This window comes from Bos indicus, chromosome 23 (assembly GCF_029378745.1).
Source record: "Bos indicus isolate NIAB-ARS_2022 breed Sahiwal x Tharparkar chromosome 23, NIAB-ARS_B.indTharparkar_mat_pri_1.0, whole genome shotgun sequence".
Taxonomy (NCBI): domain Eukaryota; kingdom Metazoa; phylum Chordata; class Mammalia; order Artiodactyla; family Bovidae; genus Bos; species Bos indicus.
Window position 1 is genome coordinate 36,993,656 of NC_091782.1, and position 23,420 is coordinate 37,017,075.

General features: G+C 38.7%; 1 protein-coding gene and 1 non-coding gene across 2 annotated transcripts; one reads left to right on the plus strand and one right to left on the minus strand.

The window, feature by feature from the left end:
- Positions 1-1,961: 1,961 nt before the first annotated feature.
- LOC139178905 (chorionic somatomammotropin hormone 2-like) lies at positions 1,962-14,130 on the minus strand. Its single transcript, XM_070777716.1, has 5 exons — positions 14,076-14,130; positions 6,690-6,871; positions 4,716-4,823; positions 2,778-2,957; positions 1,962-2,153 (listed from the first exon to the last, which is right to left on the minus strand). The coding sequence occupies exons 1-5, from the start codon at positions 14,128-14,130 to the stop codon at positions 1,962-1,964; spliced, it is 717 nt and encodes a 238-aa protein (XP_070633817.1).
- LOC139179191 (U6 spliceosomal RNA) lies at positions 9,187-9,293 on the plus strand. Its single transcript, XR_011563614.1, has one exon. It is a non-coding gene; the product is annotated as a U6 spliceosomal RNA (small nuclear RNA).
- Positions 14,131-23,420: the final 9,290 nt, after the last annotated feature.

The window sequence follows — 23,420 nt, forward strand, 5'->3', positions numbered from 1 at the left end:
CTCATTCATCCCCCTTTCCCTTCTACCTTTTTATTTCCCATTTTCTTTACCAGGAATTACTGCTAAAGCCCTAAAGATGCTGCAAAACCAGCCTCTTCTTAGGAAGAGCCACTATCCCTCTAAGTGACTGACTTCTAGGTACTGACTTCTTAGGAGAGCCAGTCAAGTGATTGGCCCTCATCCCAGGTTGTTTGGAGGCTGTTGAACAAGCTGAGCATCCCTAATCCAGTCACATTGCTCCCGTCTCAGTAGAGACTCAGTCTATTTGGAGAATTTTATAATTCATGGACTTACTAGGGCATGTTTGTATGGCAAATAATTAATGGCAAGGATAATTACTCTAAAAGGAAGACAGAATGGTATCTCACTTTTCAGATAAATGTGTTTTTGAATCCAGCTTTCTGATCCACTCAGTGTCTACGTGACCAGTTGGACAACTGTCCAGAGGCCTCAGGTGGGGACCAGATGCACACCAGTATTTCTGCCATTCAATTGATCAGAGTGTTTATTATACATGGGGTACCTGTGGATCAGTTAATAGGCAGCTGACTTGGGCTGCTTAATTTTTTCCAGATGGTGCTTGCAGAGTGAGGGAAACAGAGAGGCTGTGGAGAATACTGCATTTGCAGAGCTGTGGTTGCAGAACATTTCCCCTGATTAAAAAGGAAACTATGAATTTGGGGATCCCCAACTTGTGAATGTCCTGGAAAATCACCAGAATACCCCTCAAGAGAAACACTTGTTAGTCAGGGGGAATTTCAGATCAGTCCGTCTGGACCAAGAGAAGGCTACAAGGGCTCAAAGGAAGTCAGTGATGTCAAATTTTCCATCTCATTACCATCTACCCTGTTCCAACATGGCCCAAGGAATGAAGATCCAGAGTGGGATAGAGAAAGTACCTTGCAGAAATGTACACATCTGCACTTCCTTGTAGGATCCCTGGGCCTCAGCAGGGGAGAGGGAGACATTGAATAGGCTGAATATGAGATGGAGCTGACACTTGACTGACCTGGACTTGTGAAACCCAGAGTAATAGAATGTATGGAATGGCTGCAAGGTGAGCAGGAAATGAGGATCAGTGGAGTGTGGGTGATGACAGCCACTGCAGGAGGATGAGCCAGTTCACCTATGTATCCGCTATGGTCTCAAGCTTTGTGTCCCCCAGAAATTTCATATGATGAAATCCTGATTCCCATGGTTATGGTAACCCTAGGTGCAGTCTTTGTGAGGTGATGGAGTTGTAAGGATGGACCCTCTTCAATGAAATGAGTGCTTTTATATACAAGAGACACACAATGCTCCCAAGCTCTCCCCCGTGTGAGGATACAGTAGGAATTTTGTGACCAGAAAGGACCCTGCATGATGCTGCTGTGGAAATCCATTTCCATTGTTTTTAAGCCTGTGATATTTTGTTATAACATCCCAGAAGGAATAAGACAGCATCCTACCAATCTTTACACAGTTCAGGAAACCTCATGCTATTTACACAAAGGTGCAAAGCACTTATCTTGTCTGGTGTAACACTGTGATAGTTGGCTGAAAGTTGTGGCTGGCTTTCATGAAGAATCCTGAGAATTCTGCCTTCTTGGTAGCATGACCAGAACCATGAACAATTGTCTAATTCTTTGATTCTAATAACTTGACCCAGAATAATTGGCTGTGATTCTTACGGAATCTAATGGTCTTTTTTGTAATGCCAGCTTCTGCTATTTGTGACTTATTTTAATAGGCGCTTCATTCTCTTAATTGTAGTTGTGGAATTTCTTTTGATTTACTCTTAAATAAAGATAAGAAATGTCAACAAATTGCCCTCTTAGATTTTGACATTTCTAAACCATCTGTGTTTATTTTTTAAGAGAAGATCCATTACAGAGCATGCATTAAAAAGCTGTAATTTCAAGTAGCCCGCTATGGGATAGATGATTATGACCATCTCAGAGCTGGATGGGATGGATGTGGATTTAGCACTTTTTGCGGATTCGGCACGTCAGGATCTTGATGTACGTGTCAACTTTCCCTGAATCCCTGTGCAGGCAGTGGAACAGGTTATAAAATTCAGAAAGACGCCTATCTTCATCGCTGGACGTCAGGGATGGGAGTCCTGACCAGCTACTGCGAGCCTCATGTATCGTCTTCAAGACTGAAACAATAACCTGAATACCCAAATGATAATGACTTCTTATGCATTTTATTATTTACTTATCTTTTTTTCTTCTCATTTCAAATAAAGATTTGGGGAAGACATATGAATATAAAACTCTCTAGATATGGATTTTGGAGCCAGCCTATGAGAAAACTATTAGAAATCTAAAAACTAGATATGGAACTCAAGTTTAGTTTTAACTTTCTCTTTTCTTCCTTTCCACTCTCATCTTTTGATTTGAGGAGAACAGAGAAAGCAGACAAGTGGAACTTCAATAGCAGATGTCCTGGGATACTTTAGAAAAATTCTGATCTTGGAAATTCTGTTCTCTATTACTATTATTCTTAAAAACATTACAACCACCAGTGCCCAGGAAGAGGCAAGCTGTTGGTGGAATATGTGCAATGCAGGGAAGGCTGCACATGTCAAAAATTGCAGTGAAATTCTGATTCCTTTACAGTAGAATCTATCACTATGAATGTCTAGGCTCCTGGTTTATGTAGTAGCCGTCTAGCATATAGAAGTCATGAATCTTTTTCTTACAAAATGAGATAATTGCAAACTCCTTATGCATTACAGTGGTCACCTCTTTCATTCATGAACAAAGCAAGAAAGCCCTCTGCAGGATGCTCACCTTCCTGAATTGACTCTCTATGAATGCCTGAAGTTTGTCTGACATGTTCTCAATCTCCATGGCACTTGATACGACAGCCTCTGACAGATTTTTCATATTCCGAAGCCTCGGGACTAGATGATACAGAGGATTATTCCAGGAGTACAGTAACACGAGTGTCCACTTACTAAGGTCTTCATTCTAAGCAACCAGAAGAAACAGTCTCATAAAAATAATCATAATTCAGTGGTTTTGGTAATGTGATCTTTGCTCAGAGCAGCTGACCTAAAAAACTTTTGGTTATTCCTATGTGCATGCAGAGATTTTTGAAGGTAGTAAAATTTGCAAAAGGATAAAATGTAAGCTATTAGTTCACACTTGGCTGAATTTTTAAACATCTAGGTTATTTTAGGAACTGATTCCTCTGATGTGTTCTAATTTATAACATAAAGAATTTTCTTTTTTCCTCTGAAATTCTACCACCACTCAGTGAGTTCTTTTGTGTTTCTATATTCGTGTGAGAGAATCTAAGTAGTTACGCAAGTCAGTTTGTGCTGCAGTGCCTGACCCAGGAAAGAGGGATTCCACCTATGCCCACATCATTGTCACCCAGTGATTCATTCATATTAATGAATCCGATGAGTCCTTCGTATTGATTTTAGATCGGTAATTGCTTTATGATATTACAACAAAGAGACAAGGAAGAAGACATGACATTCCTAAACAGGCTTCTCTCCTCAGCTGATCCCACACCAGCACCCTGCTGATATCAGAAGAGTCTGTTTTGTTGACATGTGTCTGGGCAGAAAATGGCACAGCGTTGTTTTTAGTTATAGCATCAGGGGGATTCACAATGGAGGGTTCCCTGCTAGTTCACTACTTCTAGCAGAACTGAGCCTGAAAATCCCAGGGGCTGAAGATCTCTAGTTAATATGCTTGATTTCTTTACAGCCATGAACTGTTTTACTGGTAAAGAACAGAGAACTGAATAGGATTAAATATAAAAATGCACATAAAATGCTGAGTAAAATGTAACGCCATGTAGTAACTCTCAATAAACTTTAAATTTAAGCTTATTGAAAATCCCTCCTCTTCCTCTTTGTCCTTTTTCCTTTACTTGTTCACCCTCATTATCAATGAGCTTAACAGGGAAAAAGAATGCTGGTATCATTAAGAAGGTTGTAGAGAGAGAAGATAGAATTTTATGGGGGGATGCATGTGGAAATACTTTAAATAATGTTAAGAAGAAGGATAATGCAGGAAATCAGAAAGGAGAGATTATAACAGTGAAAATTTGGAGTTGCGATAAATGATTGAGGCTTGATATGTAAACTATGTTGTCCTTTGAACAGAGGCAATTGTTGTGGCCATGAGAAGCAAAGCAATGTTTTTTAGGCCATTGTGGGAGAGACTTACAAATTCAGAATAAATGGTGACAGAGGAGTCATTGAGAATGACGAATGAAGGAGGTGTCAGAGAAGTAGAAGCAGAATCAGGAGAGCCTTGAAAGGCAGATGCGAGGGCTCAGGTGGTGCACTATAGGATTCCCAAGTAGGAGTCACTGCTAACAGGGAGTACTCAAAACTGGGGTGTGTTTCTTACATATTCATGAATTTATATTTAAATATTGAATCATATTTTACACATGGAAGTTCCCATTCATTTCCTGTTTTCATACAGAATAATAGCTGCAATCCTGTGTCTAATGCATGGGTTGAACTAAAGTTGTCTACATGGACAATTTATAGATCTGTTATTTATCTTGCTACTACAGATATTTAGTCATCCCTTGATTTCACTCATGCTTCATCAGCTACATAATATAGTTTCTCTTCAATTGCTTACGGTTCCTCCACCTTTTCCTGCATGTACAGTTACCATAACCTCTAATAATCTGAAGTCTGGTAACCTACATACTGTCTCGTTTGACCCAGTGAAAAACCCAGGGGAAAGACTCACATTCATCTGGTGGGCTTTATCTCTTTCTTCGGGAGCATGGAAGGAATTGGTGTGGCAGCTGTTGGTGGCATTGATATGGTACTGTTTGCCCTGGGCATATTTTTCTTTCTGAAAGTGATCAGGCAATTGGTTAGGGTTGTTGGGCATTCAGTAGATGAACCCATTACCAGAACACTAACATGTTTGATAGACATGTATTTTTTTAACGGGGGCAGGCATCGCAAAATTTGAAAGTCATTCTTTTCCTACTTTTCTATACATTGTCTCTACAAAAATGATTTTACATATAACTCTTCTAAGTTTAACCTTTTCCCTTCTCTTTTTTATTATCTTTTTTTTTAAACTATTTGAACCAAATATAGTACATATGTACCAATATTTGGTACTTCCCAGGGATTGGTAGTAGTAAAGAATATTCCTGCCAATGCAGGACATATAACAAGACTCAGGTTTGATCCCTTGCAAGAGTGTACATCGGCATACTGCAGTATTCTTGCCTGGCCAATCCTATGAACAGAGGAGCCTGTTCGGCTATAGTCAGTAGGATTGCCAAGAGTTGGACACAACTGAAGTGATTTAGAATGCATGCATGCACCTATATTTAACCATTTAATCTTTTGTTTACTTGGAAGAGTTGGGAAAAAAATGGACAGTCAAAATGGAGAATGAAAGAAAACCTAGTGAGTAAAAAGAACTAGGTGAATTTAATAGAAAACCTTAGCACCGCCTTTATTAGCTGTCTGCTCTACTGTGTGCTCCTTGATTGACCTAAAAGAATTAACACACAACTTTCAAGTACCTTCTTCAGAAAGAGAATAATTGTTTCCAATTGTAAACTCCCCTTCTATTGTAGCTGGAAACCTCTTCACTGCAAATCTTAGAACAATAATTTGTAGCATTAAAAAAACTACAAAGTATTCATTTCTGTGACTGGGATTCAGCTTTGTTTAACATGTTCCATCCACCCAGTTCACTGCAGAGCAGTTCTCATTTATTGGCTATTTACTCTGAGCCTGGAGAAGAAAGCCCAGAGAGACACTGAAGGACCAGAAAATCAACACGCTTCCTTTCCCCCAGTCCCACCTGAAAGTGCTTTGTGTCAGGTAGTATTGTGGGCTGAATCTGTGTTCTTCATGCATTAGAGCCCTAACTGCCAAAGTGCTGTGTTTTGAGAAGGGTTCTGACTTTTGGGGATCCCATGGTCTATAGCCCACCAGATTCCTCTGTCCATGGGATTTCTCAGGCAAGAATACTGGAGTGCTTGCCGTTCCAGTCTCCAGGGAATCTTCCAGACTCAGGGATAGAACCCAAGTCTCTCACATTGCAGACAGATTCTTTATCATCTGAGCCACCAGCGAAGCCCATTAAGGTCAAATGAGCTCTTAAGGTGGAACACTGATCCAATAGGTTTAGCGTCTTCATGAAGCGAAACACCAGAGAATTCACTCTGTGTCTCTGTGTCTTTTCCTCTATCTCTCTTCCCCCCGCCCCACGCTTTTGGGAGGAGTCACAGAGAAGCCAGCCTGGGAAAAAAGAGTTCTTACCAGAACCTCACCTTGCTGGCACCCTGATCTGGGATTTCTATCCCCCAGAACTGTGAGGAAAGAAATTTCTGTTGTTTATTCCACTGAGTGTATTGTATTATTTTATGGCATTCCTAGCTGATAAATACCAAATCTTTTATTTTGGAAATTTAAAAAAGAAAACGAATGAAAGGAAATTGAAAAAATTATTGCACATCTTAGGAATCTTTGAGATTAAACAAAACTGATCCTTTCTTCTATTTCAACATCTTATGAACTGATGGCTTCTTTGACCTAGAGAGGGTGTTATTGCAGCCTTCTTGTTTAAAGGATAGTATAGCCCTGTTGGTTAGGGGAGGTTTCCTTCTGGGAGCCTGGTGGTCTACAGTCCATGGGGTTGCAAGAGTCAGACACGATTTAGCAACTAAACCACCACCACCGTAGTACTTACAAACTCACTGAACATTATTGCGGAAAGGTTATGGAATTCATGGGAGAGCCAGGCGGCATCAATATACAAGTCTGTAAGGGATTTCCGTAAGGAGACAAACACGTTAGGACCGCAGGATGGGCATGAGTTGCCTTGGCACAGGAGCAGATTAGACACGACCAGCAGCAGCAGCAGGCAGGACCCTGTTTAAATAAAAACATGAGCCATTCTGAGATGATCTAGTCACCTGAAGTTATCAAACCCATCCTGTGGAGGGAAGCCTTTTCTTTCCCTGTTGCTCTGATCAGGAGTTCTTACTGTAGAAGCTGGGGTGGGGAAGAAGGAGCACCTTCAGTGTAAATTTAGATGGATGATGATATTTGCACAGATAGACAGTTGGAGAAGTAGGTTACTCCATGTATTTTTGAATTGCTCCCAGAAGTACTTCTCTGCTCTGCAAACATTTAGAACTTAATTCTGAGCAAAAAAAAAAAAAAAAAAATTTCCGAGCCAGAGTGTTTAGGCCATTCTTTTAAGATAGTTTAATGTTGGTACTCTGCAGATTCTGTGTAGCGAGGCCCTCCAAGAGTTTGCGATTTTTTTACTCTACATTGACTAATGCTTGAATTTTAGACACTGAAATGACAAGAAAAGTCCAGTCGATCTGTGTGGTTTACCATCACGCTGGGGTAAGAGTAAGCACGTGACTGACTGATCACCACTATTGAGTACAGAGAGAATACTAAGAGAAAAAGATACTGTACCTTGGATCTGCTCACTCACCTTAGTAACCCCATGCATGCCTCTGATACTTTCACAAAAGCTTTAAAACATCTTAAAATTTGTGTTTCACAGGAACCCTGTGAGATAACCTTAATCTTCACTATGATCATCAAGTTATGTAAATGAAGATGCATTGACTTAAAGAGGGCAAGTAATTTTCCCCAGGTCCCATTATTAGCAGATGCAGGTCACTGGGAACCTATACAGTCATCGGTTCACTTCCTGATGTCACATCACACATGCCTGTGGCCCTCGGTCTGCATGTGTGTAACCAGGACCACATCAGGAGCTGTGATGACTCTGCTTAAAGAGAAAAATATTTTGTCTTTGACTGCAAAACAGCAGTGACCCTAGAACATTGGTTTTATCCATTTGTTCTGCTCTGTCTATAAAACACTCATTGTTAAAGTCTTTGACAGTTATCAGTGTGGGGGCCTGGTTCTCCTGGCTAGCCTTTCTTCTAGGCACCTTGGCAACTCTTCTACTCTTATCCATGTTTATTCTTCTCATTACATTTGTTTCTTCGAGAAAATAGCAAATAAATCTCCAAATGGTAACACAAGAATATTGCCTGGTCAGCACCCAAGACAATGTCATCAGCTCTGCAAACAAGGCCTTCCTCTTCCTGACTTTGACTTTTTAGGGACAAATTTACACATCTGGTTGGGTGTACATCTTGAAAACCCATGGGGCTTAGTTTTTGAACCATCTCCAAACATCTCCTCTTTGACAGTAGAAATAGACCTTCATGCTTCCATGATGTATTATAATATTTCAGAAATTATTCCTGGCCCTACCTTTGGCCAACATAAGCATAAATCATAGACTCTTGCAAGCATGATTTTAATATTACTTTTCCTGTCTGACCTTTATAAGTAAGCAGAATTTAAGACTGAAGTGAGCAAGAATTGAGTTTGGACAAGAGAACTGATAAAATAGAGATTTTATCCTCCTGAATGAGATATGAACATGATTCTTTTTCCAACTAACCAGAAGAGTGATAATTTAATTAAGGATAAGATATCAGCATTTACTAGGTTTTCTCTGCTCTTAGTTTAAATGGGCATGGTATCTAAGAATAAAATGGTTGTTTAAAATTAGGTGATGAAAATAAAAGAAGTGGTCCTCAAAAAGGAGACATATAAGTTGGAGAAATTTGGGACTATCTCTCTCATCGACTAAAGAGCTTATTGTGACAGGCAACGAAGCTAACAGCTTATATAACAGAAATGTACTTGTGTGCATATATTTCTGTGCATGTATACATGTGCTATGCATAAATATATGCTAAATTCCTTCATGAAACTTTGGACCTTATAAAATTCGATTTTATAAGAGGTGGTAAATATAGCAGAATACCCTAATTCCTAATGTAATTGATCATCTGTTGGTAGATGACTAACTATATGATTTTTTTTCTGTTAAATTGTGTTTTTAAATATTTTATCTCAAATACTTATTCTTTTATTTTTTTAATTTAAATTTATTTATTTTAATTGGAGGCTAATTACTGTACAATATTGTGTTGGTTCTGCTACACATCAACATGAATCCGATACAGGCGAACACGTGTTCCCCATCCTGAACCCCTCTCCCACCTCCCTCCCTGTACCATCCCTCCAGGTCATCCCAGTGCACCAGCCCCAGGGATCCAGTATTGAGCCAGGACTGGCGATTCTTTTCCTGTATGATATTGTACATGTTTCCATGACATTCCCACAATTGTTACTCGTGTATTTGCTTTGGTAGCACATATATTAAAAAATTGGAATAATACTGAGAAGATTAGCATGACCCCTGCCCAAGGATGACACACAAATTTGTGAAGCCTTCCATATTTTTCTGTAACAGCTTCAAGGGGTGGGACGGGAAGGATGGTGGCAAGGAGGTTCAAGAGCAGGGGACATAGGTGTACCTATGGCTGATTCATGCTGATGTTTGGCCGAAACCAGTACAGTATTGTAAAGCAATTCCCCTTCAATTAAACGTCAAGAAATTCAATTATAAAAACTATAATTGGGAATCATATAACAGGTTCAGATATCCATTGTATGACTAAAGAGGATCTGACTATAAACTGATGATGTCAATTATCATTGGTTAGTGATTCATTAACTTTATAGTTGAATGAGAAAAGTAAACAAACAAATACTGTTGTCTGTGATTCAGTGTCATAGCAAGCTATAATCCTTGTCTGCGCTCGCTTTTAGGTGGTGTAGTGCCCAAACTTTGAAACTGAGGCTGTTTACAGAAATGCACAGTTGTGAGTCCTGCCTAGGCTTTTGGTTCCTGATGCTGGAGGCTTCTGTTTGCTGGTCACTAAGGCCGAAATTTTCTCTGCTGAGCATTCTCTGGGTCTATCACGTGCACAAGTCTTTATATTTTGGTTTTCCAATTTGATTCTCTTATTCTTTTGATCACACTACCAAGTCCCTTTACGATTTATTTTCAGACTCTTTTGTGCTTTGATCTTTCTGATGCTCATTAGTGTATTTGCTTCCATGTCTACCTCTCTGAGTAGTTTTCAGCATCTACATAAACCCTACCCTATTCTCTTACTGTCTGGATTTTGACGTTTAGCATCAGCATATTTTTATGAACTTCATTTTCCTTCTGGTGCGGTTTCTGGTACACAGTTTAAGCTGGTTGGCTTACATCTGGCTTGTCTGTGTTGTCTCCGAACAATTAGAGAACTCTGCTTTCTTTCTAAGCAATACTATACCTCGATTTTTTTTTTTTTACCTCGATTTGATACCACTACTAATTCTCTATGATTTCCCTTCATGCCTCATAAGCTTTGTCTTTCTCAATCTACTGTACCCTGAGTACTATGTGCTGTATGTTCTTATTACTATTTTAAATCAATATCCACTAGTATAGCAGAGAATTAAAGGCAGTAAAATTGCAATAGTATTAGTAATAATACAGTCCCCAAAAATGTAATCCAGTAATGCTCCCAGTTTTAAATGACTTTCTATGCCTGTATTACTGAGGTCCCCTACTCATTTTTCCATACTAGGTGTTTCAATTTTGAAATAGAATGTAGAAAACAGTGGGGTGGAAAATTCTGAAAATCACCTTAGATTTTAGATGCCTCAAGATTAAGTATGTAATTATTAGTTTGTTATAGTTAATAAGGCTATTCACTATATATGTGAATATATATTCACATATATATGCTCAGTGTTCAGTGATTGCTATTAGGTAAAGGATGTATACTGTGAACTGCATCACCAAACAGGTGATTGGAGATGAAGAAAGCAATGCCAGGAAGTCACAGGATTTTGTTCTGGAAGGAAAAACTTACAGGGTCTGTCATCTACAGTCTACTCTTCAGAGTTTTCAAAACACTTACTCTTCCTTTGCTCATTTAATAATTTGGGTTGTTTGATTTCTTTTCATACTGAGTTGCATAAGTCTCTTATATATACTTGGATACAAAGCCCTTATCAAATATGTAGTTTGCAAATATTTTTTTTTTCATTCCATAGGTTGTCATTTCATTTTACTGATGGCTTCTTTTACTATGCAGAAGGTTTTGAGTTTGATGTGGTCTCACTAGTTTATTTTTGCAGTTCTTGCCTTTGCTTTTGATGACTGAGTTGTTTGAGCTGCTTGTATTTTGGAAAGCAATCTTCTATCAGTTGCTTTATTTGCTATTATCTTCTTCCATTCTTACCAAAAGACACAGACTGGCTGAATGGATACAAAAACAAGACCCATATATATGCTGTCTACAAGAAAACCACTTCAGTCCTAGAAACACATACAGACTGAAAGTGAGTGGATGGAAAAAGATATTCCATGCAAATGGAAATCAAAAGAAAGCCAGATTGGCAATTCTCATATCACAAAAACTAAACCTTAAAATCAAAACTATTATAAGAGATTAAGAAGGACACTACCAAATGATCAAGGGATCAGTCGAAGAAAAAGACATAACAATTTTAACTTTTTATGTACCCTACATAAGAGCACCTCAATACATAAGGTAAACACTAACTGACAAAAAAGGAGAAATTGACCGTAACACAATAATAGTAGGCATGATAACACCGCACCTGTACCAGTGGACAGATTATCAGAACAGAAAGTTAATAAGGAAACATAAGCCTAAAAGATATATTAGAGCAAACAGACCTAAGTAATATCTTCAACACATTCCATCCAAATCAGAAGAATACACTTTCTTCTCAAGTGCACATGGAACATTCTCCTCATTTGGGTCCTAAATCAAACTTCAATAAATTTAAGTAAATTGAATTGTATCAAGAATTTTTCTGACCACAACACTATGATACTGCTATTGCTACTGCTTCTAAGTAGCTTCAGTTGTGTCTGACTCTGTGCGAGCCCATAGGCTGCAGCCCACCAGGCTCCCCTGTCCCTGGGATTCTCCAGGCAAGAACACTGGAGTGGGTTGCCATTTCCTTCTCCAATGCATGAAAGTGCAAAATGAAAGTGAAGTCACTCAGTTGTGTCTGACTCTTTGCGACACCATGGACTCTAGCCTACCAGGTCCTACATCCATGGGATTTTCAAGGCAAGAGCACTATGATACGAGATATCAATTATAGGGAAAAAACACTTTAAAGAACACAAACACATGGTGATTAAACAACACATTTCTAAATAATGAGCAGTTTACTGAAGAAATAAGGGGAATCAACACATTCCTAGAAACAAAGAACAATGAAAACAAGATGATCAAAAACCTAGAGGATGCAACAAAAGCAGTTCTAAGAGGAAAGTGCATAGTAATACAAATCCTACCTCAAGAAACACATTATAGACAACCTAACTTTACGTATTTTTAACTCTTTTTAAATTTCTCTTATCAATGTCTTAAAGGTTTTGCATAAAAACTTTCAACACCTTGCTTGTATATTTCTAAGTGTTTTATCTTTTGTTGATGCAACAGCAAATGGGATTGTTTGCTTATTCCACTTTCTGATAGCTTGTTGTTGATATATAGGTAGACAACTGAGTTTCGTATATTGGAATATAGTAAACATAATGTATGCTCCATCTTTAAAGAATAGACATTTTCCCACAAATAAGACATATAGATGATCAAGAGGTATATGACAAGATGCTCAGTATTACTAGTAATCAAAAGAAATGCAGATCAAAAGCCCAAGGGATATCTCCTCATACCTGTTTGAAAGGCTAGTACCAAAAATTTAAGAAATGATAAATGTTATTGAGGCTGAGGAGAAAAAGGAGTGCTTATGCACTGTTGGTAGGGATGTATACCGGTGCAACTCCCATGAACACATACTGTGGAGGTTATTCAAGAAATTTAAAAGAGAACATTTCTGTGATCCATTATCCCACTTCTGGATATATAGTAAACATGTAAAATATGTAAGAAACGAGTTGCCAGTCCAGGTTCGATACACGATACTGGATGCTTGGGGCTGGTGCACTGGGACGACACAGAGGGATGGTATGGGGAGGGAGGAGGGAGGAGGGTTCAGGATGGGGAACACATGTATACCTGTGGTGGATTCATTTTGATATTTGGCAAGACTAATACAATTATGTAAAGTTTAAAAATAAAATTAAATTAAAAAAAAAAAAAGCAAATGAAGTCATTGTCTCAAAGAGAGATCTGTATTCCCATGTTCATTGCAGCATTATTCACAGTAGCCTTGGTATAGAAACAACAATCTTTCAACAGGTGAATGGATTAAAACTATCTGATGTGACATATATAGGTAAATATTATTTAGCCATTAGAATTAGAAAGAAATCATTCCCTTTGTGGCAACATGGATGAAACTGGAGGGCATTACACTAAGTAAACTAAGTCAGAGAAAGACAAATACCACAGGATCTCAACTATAAGGAATTTCCAAAAAAAAAAAAAAAACGAACTCAGAGTAGAAAAATGATTGCCAAAGACTGGAGGGTAGGGAAATTTGGAGGGATTTTTAAAGGTTACATATTTTCATGTATAAAAAATTATTAAGGTGAGGATCTAAGTTTGAGCTTCATGATCTAATCATGAGATTGAACAAGCTCTGGGAGTCGGGGATGTACAGGGAAGCGTGGCGTGCTGCAGTCTCTGGGGTCACACAGAGTGAGACATCACTGAATGACTGACTGAACTGAAGAGTGGAACTTACCTGTGTTCTCCTCAAAAAGCAAAAGTTAAATATGTGTGGTGATGGCAATGTTACTTAATAGAAAGGGAAACTCGTTTCTAATCCATGCACAAATGGGGTGGACAAGATGACGGAGGGGTAGGTGGAAGTGGGGTATACCTCTCTCCACTGATGCATCAAGAATGTCTAAAGACGCAGCAGTTCTCACAGAAGACCAGGTGAATCCTGGCAGGACTCCCTGACTACTGAGAAGGCACATCCGGATCTACACAGAACTTGGTAGGACAAAGGAAAGAAGGGACAAGGAGGAAGGGGAAAGAAGGAGGAGAGCAAGTGGGACCAGCCTGAACCTGGGGGAGAGGGAGCTGAAGCACAGGGGATAGATCCCCGTGTCCATGGCCGTCCACTGGAACGGGGGAGGCATTTGAAGCAGTTGGGGAGTGAACTCACTACTCTGTGACAGTCTGAATGGATTGAGAACCACATAGACAAGCCATGCTGCAGCCTTTCATACCTCGGACAGGGTTGTAAGTCCACTGGTGTCCATGGAAGTTGGGAGCTGGAGCCATGGGGATTGAGGAATGATCCCAGGGTGAGGACTCCTGTTGACCGTGGGGAGTCAGCCAGATGGGATGGGGTGGAGGAAATGTGCTGCGTGGAATGCTTTAAGGAAAGCCATGAGGCCATAAAAGTAGGGTTCAACTGCCTGTGGATTAGAGCTGTCTCTTTCTCCATGCTGGTACCTGCAGGTTGAGCAATAGAGAAAGACTTCAGTGAGGGTGGTCCTTGAGTGCCTGATGCACTAATCAATGGAGAACTTGGAATGTCTATATACCCGACCCCACACTATTCTCTGTCTAAATTTTGGGTTTTAGCATCATAATGTTTTTATGAACTTAAATTTCTTCTGGTAGAGTTTCTGGTTTACAAATTAAGCTAATTCCTCACAGCTGGCTCATTCTTGCTGTTTCAAGAAACTTTGATAACCTTCCTTCCTCTCAAGGCAATACTGCCCTTTACTTTACTACCATTGCTGACTTCCCATACTTTCACTTCTTGCCTAATATATTCTGTCTTTCTCTATTCACTATAACTTTAGTAGTATGTGTCCCTGTGTTGGTATTAATATTTATCATAAAGTATTAATGGATGCAGTAGAGATCCAAAAGGATTACAGTTACAACAGTAGTAATAAATAGCCACAAAATTATAGTCAATTAATGCTCCCATTTAAAACTGATTTTCTATCTATATATTATTGAGGTCTCTTAACTCATTTTCCTTACTAGGTGGCTCAATTTTGAAATGAAATATAGAAAACAATGTAGTGGTAAACTGGAAATTACCTTCCTTTTGATATGCTTCATTAGTAAGGATTCAAATTTATGATATTTTTTCCCCAGTGCGACTGTTCATAGTACATATTATAGCTCACTGTGGGGTGATTGCTATTGACTGAAGAATGTATGCATTGAATTGAAATTGTCAAATAAGTGAGTGGAGATGAAGAAAGTAATGCCAGGAAGGCACAGGCTTTTGTTGTTCTAGAACGAAAACCTTGCTGTGTCTCTCATCTATAGTCTAATCTTCAAATTTATTGAAAGTCTTAATTTTCATATGCTCCATTAAAATTTTGAATTATTTGTGGTTTTTTGCCCTTGAGTTGTATGTCTCATGTATTTTGGGATATTAAGCCCTTATCAAATATATGATTTGGAATATCTTCTGACAATCTGTAAATTGCCATTTGATTTTCTTGATGTTCCTTTCTTTGGAGTCTGATGTGGATCCACTTGTTTGTTTTGGCAGTTGTTGCCTTTGTTTTTGGTGTGAAACCCAAAACCTTGTTGCAAACACGGATGGCAAGAAGATTACCTCAGTGTCTTCTTCTAAGAGTTTAATCGCTTAAAGTCTTATGTTCTAATTTTTAATCCATTTTTATGCACAGTAAAGACAGGGGTACAGTTCCATTTTTTCACTGGACTATCCAGTTTCCCCAGTGCCATTTTTGACAAGCTTGTCCTTTCCCCACTGGATAGTCTTAGCTCCTTTTTCATAAGCTAACCAACAATATACGTGTGTATTTCTTTCTGGCTTCGCTATTCTGCTCTGTTGATCTATGTGTCTATTTTCATGTCAGAAGCAAAGCATTCTGTTTTGATTACTATAGCTTTCTAATACAATTTGAAATCAGCAACCCTAGTCTCGAACTTTGTTCTTCTTTCTCAAGATCACTTTTATCTTTCAGATCAGATCAGATTAGTCACTCAGTCTTGTACGACTCTTTGCAACCCCATGAATCCCAGCACACCAGGCCTCCCTGTCCATCACCAACTCCTGGAGTTCACTCAAACTCACATCCATCGTGTCAGTGATGCCATCCAGCCATCTCATCCTCTGTCGTCCCCTTCTCCTCCTGCCCCCAATCTTTCTCAGCATCAGAGTCTTTTCCAATGAGTCAACTCTTCGCACGAGGTGGCCAAAGTACTGGAGTTTCAGCTTTAGCATCATTCCTTCCAAAGAAATCCCAGGGCTGATCTCCTTCAGAATGGACTGGTTGGATCTCCTTGCATTCCAAGGGACTCTCAAGAGTCTTCTCCAACACCACAGTTCAAAAGCATCAATTCTTTGGTGCTCAGCCTTCTTCACAGTCCAACTCTCACATACATACATGATCACAGGAAAAAGCGTAGCATTGACAGGACGAAACTTTGTTGGTAAAGTAATGTCTCTGCTTTTGAATATGCTATCTAGGTTGGTCATAACTTTCCTTCCAAGGAGTAAGCGTCTTTTAATTTCATGGCTGCAGTCACCATCTGTAGTGATTTAATACAGCAGAATAAACCAAGAAAAGATGGGAAAAGTACACAGAAGAACTATACAAAAAAATATCTTAATGACCCAGATAATCACAATGGTGTAGTTTCTCACTCAGAGCCAGAAATTCTGGAATGTGAATTCCAGTGGGTCTTAAAAAGCACTGCTGCCAACAAAGCTAGTGGAGGTGATAGAATTCCAACAAAGCTATTTAAAATCCTGAAAGATGGTGCTATTAAAGTGGTCCACTTAATATCTCAGAAAATTTGGAAGAGCCAGCAGTGACCAGAGGACTGGAAAATGTCAATCCTCATCCTAGTTCCCAAGAAGGATATTTTTAAGAATGTTCAAGCCACTGAACAGGTGCACTCATCTCCAGTGCTAGTAAGGTTATGCTCAAAATCTTCCAGGCTAGGCTTCAGCATTACGTGAACCTAGAACTTCCAGATGTTCAAGCTGGGTTTAGAAAAGGGAGATGAACCAGAGATCAAATTGGCAACATTTGCTGGAACATAGAGAAAGCAAGGGAATTCCAGAAAATCATCTGCTTCATTGATCTCACCAAACAGTGTGGATCACAACACAGTGGAAAATTCTTAATGAGATGGGAATACCAGACGAACCTTACCTGTCTTCTGAGAAACTTGTATGCAGTTCAAAAAGCAACAGTTAGAAGCAGACAAAGAAAAATAAACTGATTCAAAATGAGTGAAGGAGTCCGTCAAGGCTGAATATTGTCACCCTGCTGATTTAACTTATATGCAGAGCATGTCATTCGAAATGCTGGACTGGATGAGTCCTAAAGGCTGGAATCGAGATTGCTGGGAGAAATATCAACAACCTCAGATATGTGAATGATACCATGTTAATGGCAGAAAGCTAAGAGGCACTAAAGAGCCTCCAATGAGGGTGAAAGAGGAAAGTGAAAAAGCTGGCTTAAAACTCAATATCAAAAAAGCTAAGATCATGGCATCTGGTCCCATCACTTACATGGCAAATAGAAAGGGAAAAGGTGGAAGCAGTGACTGACTTCCACTTCCTGGACTCTAAAATCACTGTGGATGGTGACTGCAGCCATGAAATTAGAAGACAATTGCTTCTTGGCAAGAAAGCTCTGACAAACCTAGACAGTGTGTTAAAAGCAAAAACATCACTTAGCCGACAGAGGTCTGTATAGTCAAGGCTATGCTCTTTCCATTAGTCATGTACACATGTAAGAGCTGGACAGACAATAAAGAAGACAGAGTGCTGAAGAACTGATGTTTTCAAACTGTGCTGGTGTAGAAGACTCTTGAGAGTCCCTGGGGCACCAAGGAGTTCAAAACCAGTCAACCTTAAAGGAAATCAACCCCATATACTCTTCAGAAGGACTGATGCTGAAGCTGAAGCTCCAATACATTGGCCACCTAATGTGAATAGCTGACTCACTGGATAAGACCCTAATGCTGGGAAAGATTGAAGGCAGAAGAAAAAGAGGCTGACAGAGGATAAGAATTGGTTGAATGGCATCACCAATTCAAAGGGCATGGACTTGGGCAAATTCTAGGAGATGGTAAGGGACAGGGATGTCTGGCGCGCTGCAGTCTATGGCGTCAGTAAGAGTCAGACATGACCTGGCAACTGAACAACAGCAACAGTTTTATACAAGTTGTAGAATTTTTTTTTCTGTTTTGGGAAAAATGCCTTGGTAAGTTGAAAGAGACTACAGAGAATATGTAGATAACCGTGGGTAGAATGGATGTATTAACAATATTAATTCTTCCAGTCAATAAATATGAAATATGCTCGTTTTGTCTGTTTTAAACATTTCCTACATGAGTGTCTTGAATGTTTCCATACATAGATCTTTCAACATCTTGCTTTAATTTATTTAAGTATTTTATTTTTTAATGCAAAGGTAAATGTGATTATTTGTATTTCTGTAATGTGTTTTGCTGTGTGGATAGGTAACTGAGTTTTATATATTCAAATACAGTATACAAAATGCATGCTATTTTTTCCAGAATAGACAATTTTCCCCTAAATATAACAATTTTTATCTGGGCAGTTTTTTATCTGTATCTTTCAAAATTCTGCAATCCCCTGGGTATATACTAGGAGAAATCTATAATTCCTTAGTCCTTGGCTTCGTATCAGCACCACAGAGCATTCAGTATGGATGAGGCTTTGGATTACCTTAGACAAGTCAGTCTCCTGGTTGGGTGCCATGGACTAATGCTTGTGTTCTCCCAAGATTCATACGTTGAAACCCTAATCCCCAAAGTGATGATTTTAGATGGTGGGACCATTTGAAAATAATTAGGTCATGAGTTCAGAACCCACATGAAGGCAGAGCCCACATAAATCGGATTAGGGCTCTTGTGAAAGCCCTAGTTCACTGTATGCTGTGAGAGCAGCATCAAAAATTCATTGAAATTTTATGCTGCATACAAAAAAAGTGTTTCATTGAGCAATAACAAAGTCCTGCTGGATGCAAAGAATGGACAGCAGTGAAGAGCACACGTGTGGACTTTATGAATTAGGAATTATATTTTAACAGAAAAACAGAAATGAGGTGAATTTCAAAGTTAAATGTTGCACCACAACTGGGACACGTGTCCAGAGGGAAAAGCACAGAATGTCCTATGTCCACATAACAAGGAGACCTGAGCTGTGTCAGAGTCAGGAAACGCTGTTTGGAGGAACTGGTTTTTACTGAGATCTGAAAGATGTCGAGGAGGTAATCATATAAGAGAGAGAGGGTGTTCCAGGGAGAAGAAGGCATTTATAAAGAGCTTTAGCCATATGTGAGAATATAGAGTGAGAAGAACCGACATGCCAGGATTGAGCCTTTAAGGAATTTAATTTGCTTGGTAAAACTTATGCTAACTGGACAATGAATACAAGGTGGAATATGATCAGTTCTGTGAAAGAGACAAGAATCAAGTTTTGCAGAGCATAGGAGATATTTCCATGCGGGGTAATTCTGTAAAGATTCACTTAAACCTAGGTAACCTGGTTTCTATTGCTACTTTTGCGTCGAGTTTCATAAGTTTTGATAAGTGACATAATCATTCTTGGATTTACTTATATATTCTTAATATGGGAGGACTGCCTAGATAATTTCCAAGGTCTCTTACTTTTCTGAATATCCAATAAATCCCACAGGTTATTATCTGGAATTAAAAAAAAAAAACCCTTTACATACCAAGTGTAATATCTGAAATAATTATATAAAAAGCATTGAAAATAATGCTATTTTTCTTTTATCAGTTTTTTTGTTTCTTTGTTTATTAAATTTAAATTTATTTATTTTAATTGGAGGCTAATTACTTTAAAAATATATTTTCCAGATAAAATGGCAAGTATTTAAAGAATACATGACAATTTAAATAGGCATACATTACTAATGGATTCCCTCATTTATTTAATTAACATATCTATTCATATCACCTCACATATCTCCTTTCAAGATCTTTTTGGTGAGGACTTTTAAGTTTTACTCTCTTACATGCGTGGTAACTGACTTCAGTCATGTCCAACTCTTTGTGACCCCATGGACTATATAGCCCGTCAGGCTCCTCTATCCATGGAGATTCTCCAGGGAAGAATGTTAAGGTGGGTTGCCATGCCCTCCTCCAGGAGATCTCCCTCACCCAGGGGTTCAACCCTTTATTCTTTATGTAATGTCCTTATATTCCTTTGTCTTTTGAAATTTTCTTTGCTCTCAACTCTACTTTATCTAATATTAACATATGCTTTTATCCTTTTATTTTCCAAATATCCATGCCATTATTGAGTTTCTTGGGCTCTCCAGGTGGCTCAGACAGTAAGGAATCCACTTGCCTTGTGAAGACCTGGATTCAATGCCTGGGTTGGGAAGATCCCCTGGAGGAGGACATGGGAATCCGTATTCTTGCCTGGAGAATTCCGTGGACAGAGGAACCTGGTGGCCTCTATTCCATGGGTCACACAGAGTCAGGCACAGCTTAACAACTAAAGCACCACCTGGTGTTACTTCACATTTATTCCTTAGGAAGAACAGCCCTACTCAGGCTGCCTTCTGATGCTAGGTTGGAGGTAGGAATGCTGGGCCTGGCTTGTCTTCTCTTAGGTGCTGCTGTGTTGCTCTTCCATTCTTCAGGCCCTAATCTAGTTCACCTTCTTCTTGCCAACTATACAAGGTCTCCTTTAGTGGTCTCTTCTTTTTTCAAGAACAGACAGAGGAGTGGGCACAAAGAGATCAATGTCATCTTGTCTGAACCAGAAGCCCAAGGTGTGTTTTATAACCTAGGGAAGAGATTTCATGGAGGGAAGTTGAGGAGGAAAGTGGAAAGGAGTCCTCAGTAGGCAGGAGATGAAATTCGTGGGGTCCCTTTCTTTAGAAGTCATCAGAAGCTGAGAATGTATTTTTTCTAGGTGATATGTATATTCAGCTCTGAGTAAGTACACTTTCTGTTTGAGCAAACTGTAAGTCTGTATTTTTTCATTAATTTTCTTTACAATTGCATATATATGATGATGTCCATATGACATTTTATTCATTCTTCTAGGCCATTGCTCCGCTTTTATTATGACTTGAGATTAAACCCTGAAAATGAGATATCTATTGTAGAGTTTGGATAATTTACCAGTAGATGAATTGATGGCTTAACAAAAGAACTAAAGATGATTACTTAATTGAGCTCACAAAATTTTATATATGCATATGAAGAGAGTTATTCATATTTAATTGTATTCCTGGCCCCTTGTGGTATTCTGAGAACTTTGATTGAAACTATATGTAAAAGAAATTACTTTATCATGATAAATAACTGTTAAAATTATGTGTGTACATTCATAATCCATTAGTCCAGTGGCCATAAAAATGAGTGTCCTCATCCCCTGGGGAAGAAAATATTACTATTTCCATTTCTATTTCTATGTATCTCAGTGTCATTTAGTTTATATTTTGTGTATATTTTTTAAATGTCATAATATATTAGAATACCAACGCATATATAATACTTTTACATAATATAATTACATCACTGACAGTGTGTTGAAAAATGGAAATACTTTGGAGATTAGTTCCTCAGGAATCAGAAAATTATCAAAATTTGCTGCATAAAATGTTACTTAATTTGGGGGAGTTTACCAACAATTTTTTATGAAACCAGTTCAACTGAAGAGAGGCAGAATGTTCAAAACATGCATATTTGCATGAGTTTGCATAGAGTCTCAAAGACGGAAACATTTTTGAAGTTGGGTAGAAGACCATGAGACCTGCCTGGACAGGGGAAAACCTGAATCTTGAATGCAAGAAAGCATGTTTGCTCCCCTCAGTTTATTCTAAGTTGTTTTTCTCTAAATCACCTCCCTTTCTTCACCTTTATTCCCTAAACCCCATCCTCTGCTTTATTATTTCTTTTCCCATAGTACAGATCACCTGTTAACATACAATATAATGTACTTGGATTCATGTTTATTGCAGATTATCTGTCTTCCCCCAGCTAGAATATCAGTTCCATGAGGTTAAGTGTCTACCAGCTTTGTGTATTGATGTAAACAAAGCACCTATAAGAGTTTCTGAGTCAAGGAGGAATTAAGTCAATAATAAATTGGTTAAATGACCAATAGCAGAGTACTGGGCAGGCGTATAGGTTTCAAAATTTGTGATTTTAATTAGCTATTGTAAATAAGCTGTTCTACAGTTAATCTTACAAGGTTAAGACATGTTTCTGTATCTATTATCAGCATAAACATAAACTACATTTAAAGAGGTTTTAAACCAAACATGATAGCCAAAATGCACATTTGAAAATAAAAAATCATACTAGTTTATTTGTTTTCGTTATCCAAAATATAATTATATTCCTTTTCTAAACCTTTTCCTTACACAGATGTGTGTACATATATGTTTATATATATAAATACAATTCCATCTAGTCAAAGCTATGGTTTTCCCAGTAGTCAGTATGGATGTGAGAGCTGGACCATAAGGAAACTGAGCACCAAGGAATTGATGTTTTTGAACTCAGTGTTGGAGAAGACTCTTAGGAGTCCCCACGACTGCAGGGAGATCAAACCGGTCCATACTAAAGGAAATCAGCCTTGAATATTCATTGAAAGGACTGATACTGAAGCTGAAGCTCCAATACTTTGGCCACCTGATGCAAAGAATTGACTCATCAGAAAAGACCCTGGTACTGGGCAAGATTGATGGCAGGAAGAGAAGGTGATGGCAGAGGATGAGATGGTTGGATGGCATCACTGACTCGATGGGCATGAGTTTGAGCAAGCTCCAGGAGACGGTGGAGGACAGGGGAGCCTGATGTGCTACCGTCCGTGGGGTCTCAAACAGTTGGATATGACGGAGTGACTGAAGTAGATTGAACGTATGCATGTGTGTTATGTCCATAACATAATGATTATATGATTATATTATAGAAGTCATTACATAAGTCACATTGACAAATATGCTATTTCAGTTTCAGGTATCAATATACATAGATAATATTGACATATAATGTTATTTTGGTTTCAGGTGTACAACATAATTATTTGATATATATTGCAAAATGATCACCGCAATAAGTCTGGTGAACATCCCTCATTAGAAATAGTTACAATTTTCTCCTTGTGATGAAAACTTTATGATCTCTTAGCAGTGTTCAAATAGGCAATAAGTATATTCACTTTTTGACTTAGTGCAGTTAAATGAGACAAGTGGAGCTAAGTCTTAGAATCAAAGAATCATGTTGAAATAGTTGAGTTGAATCAAACTTCTCAGTGCCAACTCATATAGAGCTGTCTTGAAAAATCCATCCTTGATTAGGCCCACCTGGCTCCCATCACACATGGTATGGTGTGCAGGCACAGATCAGTGTTTAAGGCTTATGGTGTCTTTTCCACTTGCCCATGCATTTCTTTCTCGACATCTTTCGGTGCTTCATCTGTCTCCTGTCTTCATTATCCAAAGAGGTTATAATTATGGCAGTAGACGTCCAAGTAGCTAGACTCGCAATTGCTGCCCACTGGGCATTTTGGAAAGAGGCTGGGAAGGAGTCCTTCCAGGATTAGC

Excerpts from the sequence above, each read along its gene's own strand:
- LOC139178905 (XM_070777716.1), bottom strand. The coding sequence starts at position 14,130 with ATGGCTCCAGCTCCCAACTTCCATGGACACCAGTGGACTTACAACCCT. Across the intron at positions 4,824-6,689 it reads CAATAATGTTCAGTGAGTTT|AAAGAAAAATATGCCCAGGG; the intron begins GTAAGTACTACG and ends GATCACTTTCAG. Across the intron at positions 2,958-4,715 it reads ATAAAGCCCACCAGATGAAT|AATGAAGACCTTAGTAAGTG; the intron begins GTGAGTCTTTCC and ends CTGGTTGCTTAG.